At 42.9% G+C, this 6,062-nt stretch overlaps 1 protein-coding gene across 2 annotated transcripts in view; it reads left to right on the top strand.

Moving 5' to 3' along the window:
* LOC129820013 (trafficking protein particle complex subunit 9-like) overlaps positions 1-4,366 on the top strand; it is a 296,319-nt gene extending 291,953 nt beyond the window's left edge. For both annotated transcript variants that reach the window (XM_055876803.1, XM_055876802.1), the window contains 2 exons: positions 3,030-3,253; positions 3,364-4,366. In XM_055876803.1, coding sequence (XP_055732778.1) covers positions 3,030-3,253; positions 3,364-3,549 — 410 coding nt within the window. In that variant the 3' untranslated portion in view covers positions 3,550-4,366. The remainder of the gene's footprint in view (positions 1-3,029; positions 3,254-3,363) is intronic.
* Positions 4,367-6,062: the final 1,696 nt, after the last annotated feature.

Here is a 6,062-nt window from a genome sequence, read left to right as displayed (position 1 = left end):
CGCGGGTCAAAAGTGTCCCTCTAGTGTTTTGTATCTGAGCCCCCAAAGGTTTTTAGTTTAAAAAAAGACTAAAATCACCAGGAGTTCAGCTACAAATCATTGGTATTTTTAAATATAATCTAATTTGGGGTTTAGTTGTGGTCAATTTCCAGTGTACAAATGATTATGTTCCGGCCCCCCGACAGAAACCAGCCTGTTGCTCAGCTCACACTTGCCTTCCTCTTTTGTTCACTAGTTAATGTGTTGGAATTCATCATCCCTGTTTACAACTGTACCTGTAATTTACACATCTCCTACCAACAAGCTTTTGAACAACTACATCTAACCAATTGGAAAGGTGTCACGTTAGAATCTCCTACCTATGAATGTTGTGTATTGTAGGAGTGTATTGGTCCCTCCAAGCTGTGGAGACACTAAAGCCCAAATATCATGAACAATATGTTGAAGGGACTATTCAAATACTCACAGATCCATGTTTAGCATAATTGCACCAAATAATGACCTGGCTTTTATGTGAGTAAAGAGACAAGAAAACCATCTGGATTATACACTGTAGTATCCTGTTAGAACGGAGAGTGGATTCCTACCAGAAAACCCCTCTGCTACTCAGGGGTAATGGTAATGTTGACAGTGACATTACATCTCTGTACTGATCACATTACTACTCTTTGACTTGACTGTCGTCTATCACAGTCGTCTCTCCCTCTCTTCTTACACTGTCAATCATATTCCATCACAACACGTTTTGGAGACAACTTTTTCCTCACAGACAGAGAGACATACACCGCTCTCCTCTAGAGAACCTCTGTGTACGCATCCTCGGTTTTTGACAGAAGTAGCTTCGTCTATTGCAGTGAGTTAAGAGACTGTTAAGAGACTGCTCGGTAGATTGACAATGCAGACGTATAGCTAGCTGGAGCTGAATGTGTCGTTCCAGGTTCAAACATACAGTGTAGATGTGTAGCTGAATGTGTCGTTCCAGGTTCAAACATACAGTGTAGATGTGTAGCTGAATGTGTCGTTCCAGGTTCAAACATTCAGTGTAGATGTGTAGCTGAATGTGTCGTTCCAGGTTCAAACATTCAGTGTAGATGTGTAGCTGAATGTGTCGTTCCAGGTTCAAACATACAGTGTAGATGTGTAGCTGAATGTGTCGTTCCAGGTTCAAACATTCAGTGTAGATGTGTAGCTGAATGTGTCGTTCCAGGTTCAACATACAGTGTAGATGTGTAGCTGAATGTGTCGTTCCAGGTTCAAACATTCAGTGTAGATGTGTAGCTGAATGTGTCGTTCCAGGTTCAAACATACAGTGTAGATGTGTAGCTGAATGTGTCGTTCCAGGTTCAACATACAGTGTAGATGTGTAGCTGAATGTGTCGTTCCAGGTTCAACATACAGTGTAGATGTGTAGCTGAATGTGTCGTTCCAGGTTCAAACATACAGTGTAGATGTGTAGCTGAATGTGTCGTTCCAGGTTCAAACATACAGTGTAGATGTGTAGCTGAATGTGTCGTTCCAGGTTCAAACATACAGTGTAGATGTGTAGCTGAATGTGTCGTTCCAGGTTCAAACATTCAGTGTAGATGTGTAGCTGAATGTGTCGTTCCAGGTTCAAACATACAGTGTAGATGTGTAGCTGAATGTGTCGTTCCAGGTTCAAACATACAGTGTAGATGTGTAGCTGAATGTGTCGTTCCAGGTTCAAACATTCAGTGTAGATGTGTAGCTGAATGTGTCGTTCCAGGTTCAAACATTCAGTGTAGATGTGTAGCTGAATGTGTTGTTCCAGGTTCAAACATACAGTGTAGATGTGTAGCTGAATGGCACCGTGGTAGAGTTGCAGATTCCCTGGGGTGGGACACCCTGGCTCTGTTTCACTAGGGAGGGGGCTCAGTGTGACACGGCTCAGCTCTGGATGCTCCCTCCAGTCTTCAGGCTCCCTGTCTGTGTACGTCTGCCTGTGAGGCTCCGCAATCTGTGGTACAACACACCACAGCAGAGGACGCACCCCAACACACACCCGGCTCTTTCATGTCGCATGACCTCAGTGTCTCTGACTAGCACTTCTAACTACAGCCACAAGGCCTTGCACTAGTGTGTGTGTGTGTGTGTTTCTCTCCCTCCCTCATCTTCTGAAGAACCATAGAGCTCATTATAGAAACAAACATGGTGGTTCCACCTGAACCAAACAGTACCATATCTGGATTGGCTACACATTAGAGAAATTAAATGTACACCTTAATTCAACTCAGTTGGACATGTCAGAAAGGGGCGATGCAGAGGGAGAGAGAAGAGGCAGAAAGAGGGGAGAGATAGTGCCTCTCTGTGAGAGTATGGGAGTAGAATGAGGGGGAGGTGGTGGTTTTCCAACCATCTCATTTGTCCCTTCTTGACATAAATGAGTCATGCGTGAGATTGATAGGATGCAGTCTGAATTTATTTAATCCCCAGAGCTTCCTCGCTCTCCGTTAATTTAAATAAAAGCGCCTTTTAAACTTTTGATCCCACACCAGAAACAATATGCTGTGAGACATGTCTGCACATGTGAAGGCTGTGTATAGTGTTTTCATGAATGCAAATGAAATGGAAAGGGCATAGCAGAGAGAGAGCTCTGAGGGGGGTTCATTCTGAGATGAGAATGCAGGTTGTTGAGGAGACGGAGAGAGACACGCCTGTGATTGGGAAAAATACATGTTGAGTGAAATTGTTCCATGACGCGTTTAAGATCTCCACAAGTCTGTCTTCTGTTCACAAATTCATTCCTTACTATCTAAAAGACTTGATATCAGTTGCGGCCCTCATTTTGCTTTTATTTACAAAGCTACAGGTTGTCTCAAGATAACCATACTGATGTGTTTAATTACAGAAATAGTAGTCAAACCTCAAATCCAACCAAGCACTAATATTTCAAAGAGGAACAAATTAATTTACAGCAGGTGACTGTCCACTCAGCAATTCATGCTTCCATGTTTTAATTGAAACAATGTCTCGATATTTAGGTGTTCATCCCTAACCTCCTCTCTCTCTAGATGTGGTGGTGAACGGGAAACCGTGTGACTGTGACATCATCGCCGACTGTAGGGTGGGCGACGCCGTGCCATTGGAGGTGAAACTGACCAATCGTAGTAAGAACGCGGTCGGACCGTTCGCCCTGACCGTGGTTCCCTTCCAGGACTACCAGAACGGAGTTCAGAACTATGACCTGCAGGACGCAGTCACCTTCATAGGATCTAACACCTTCTACATAGACACGGTGTGTGTGTGTGTACGCGCATGTTGGTGTGTGATTGGTGGTGAAACTATTCTCCAATGAGTTAGCTATCCATAGGTACTCTGAATGTCTCTTTTGTGTTGTTTTCCCAGGTGAAGCCCACAGAGAACTCTGTGTGTATGGGAGCTCTCCTGTTCCTCTACACGGGAGACTTCTACCTTAACATCAAGTTCCAGGATGACAGTGCTGGCCAAGGAAAGGAGCTGCCCCCATCCTGGTTCGGCCTGCCCAGCGTGCACATCAAAGCACTGGAGGCACCCATAGAGGCTGGGGCATAGAGCCTGGCACTCTATCCGTGAATATCAAATGTATTTTTCTCGATTCTCCTAGTCTCTAAACATCAGATGTAAACGAGGAGAGACGGGTTCACCCACTTGCTGCCCACCGCTGAAGGCATGGATGGATGGCGCACTCGAGGAGAGGACATTGGACTAAATATTCTAGCGGTTAGCTGATGTCACTTAATCATTTGTAAATAGCTGCTATAACTCTGAGGTATTTGTGTGTACTCTTTGTTGAAGCATGTAGGATACAGTACATCTTACTGCATTTTGGAAATCACCTTTAAAATCATATGATGAATTTCATCACCATAATCATTGAAACGCATCGGCCATGGACGTGTTGTATTGTTCGTGTCACCTCTTTCCTGCTTTTCACTCAACTTACCCATGATGTATGGCACTGTACCGTCCTGATGCGCTCCAAATGGGAGAAGTGTGTCAGGTCCAGTCAAGTTCTGTGTTATGTGTCCAACCCTTCTCTCACAACAATCTGTCTGAGCAGCACCGTAGAGATACTCTCCTGTTAACATGGTTACCAAGCAGCATCCTCTTGGTAATATGATTCTACTTCTATCTCTATGGAAATACGGTCATATATTCTGAGGTGTATTATTCCACCACATGAATGGACAATCACATCTATTGCTTTCTGCTACTGCAATTAGCTTGATCTCTCTCTCTCGCTCCGTAAACATGGATGTGTACATTTTTACTACTGAGCTTGTATGTGTGGGCCTCTGTATCACTGTGTATCAATAAAATCCTACAATGCATGTTAATAATACATGTTGAGTTGAGACAACTTCTGAAAGGCCGTTGTTTGCATGTATTTGGTAAATAGGAGCAAAGAGTTGCACTCATTCTTCTGTCTGGCAAATTGACAAGTCTTGTAAACTTCCCTGGTAACTTAATGTAGGAGATATAAATTCCCATGCAGCGCTGTAACCCATCCCCTTCGTTCAGACAGAAGCACATAAAGTAATGCATGATGCATCAACTCTCCAGGTTTACCACTGGTAAATGAAGGAGAGAGACTAAAGGGTCGGTGCTCATGTGTAATATACATGGAGTATGAAACATTAAGAACACCCCTCCCCCCTTTTACCTTCGGGGCAGTGACTCTACAAGGTGTGAAAGCGTTCCACCGGGATGATGGCCCATGTTGACCCCAATGCTTCCCACAGTTGTGTCAAGTTGGCTGGGTGTCCTTTAAGTGGTGGACTGTTCTTGACACACGGGAAACTGTTGAACGTGGAAAAAACCAGCAGCTTTGCAGTTCTTGCACAAACCGGTACGCTTGGCACCTACTACCATGCCCCATTCAAAGGCATTAAAATAATTTGTCAATTGTCTCATTGGTTAAAAATCCTTCTTTAACCTGTCTCCTCCCCTTCATCTACACTGATTGAAGTGGATTTAACAAGTGACATCAATAATGGATCAAAGCTTTTCTCTGGATTCACCTGATCAGTTTGTTTATGTTTTGTACACTGTGTAGATTTGATGAATGGAGAGTGAATGTGAAGTGTACCAACACACACACAAGTTAGCAAGTAAATCCTTTACAAAGCAAAATGTTATAACAAACAGGGAGCCTTGTGCAAAGTTCTCCTCCGCTACGTTGAATCAAATGTCATTAGATGAAGCGCGTTGCTGCTTGCTGTAGAGCAGAATTAAACGTCCTAGATGAGGGGAGACTGAGGAGACCAGGGGGGCTGGAACAGGTACTGCTGGTTCCTTTAACACATACTTTACTGGGAGCAACCCAGAGCATTTCTCTCTCAATGCATTAATGATGTTCCCACAACCAGGTGCAATAACAGCAGTCTTCTCTGCAGCGATGAGCTAATGTGTGTCTGTTACATTAGTCTCATTGCTGTTAAGGGACAGAGCATGGAAAAACAACAAAGTGAGGTAAGCCTAGCTAATGCTTTTAAACTCACCGTTTAAAATGTAACAATACAGACGCCAGATAATAGAGTGGGGAATTATCCAAGACATTCAAAGAACGTGGGCCATTTTAAGTAGCAGTAGACTACTATTCTAAAGTTAGGTAAAGCATTGTGAGGTTAACGATTTCATTGCAGGGTAGACTTAACACCTAATAACTCACAATCAGATAAAATGGGTAATGTTGTGGCTGTAGCTTCCAGTGGTGGAAAAAGTACCCAATTGTCATATTTGAGTAAAAGTATAGATACCTTAATATAAAGTTAAAAGTGGAAGTCACCCAGTAAAATGCTACTTACCTAAAAGTCAAATTATTTGGTTTTAAATATACTTAAGTATCAAAAGTATGTATAAATCACTTCAAATTCCTTATATTAAGCAAACCAGAAGGCACCATTTGATTATATATATATATATATGTGTGTGTGTACGGATAGCAAGGGGCACACTCCAGCACTCAGACAATATTTACAAAGATGCATTTGTGTTTAGTGAGTCCGCCAGACAATAGGCAGTAGGGATGACCATGTGTTCTTTTGATAAGTGTGAATTTCACA

This window comes from Salvelinus fontinalis, chromosome 22, assembly GCF_029448725.1.
Source record: "Salvelinus fontinalis isolate EN_2023a chromosome 22, ASM2944872v1, whole genome shotgun sequence".
Lineage (NCBI taxonomy): Eukaryota > Metazoa > Chordata > Actinopteri > Salmoniformes > Salmonidae > Salvelinus > Salvelinus fontinalis.
The sequence above is the reverse complement of the archived record's forward strand: the minus strand, read 5'-3'. Positions and strand labels throughout refer to the sequence as shown.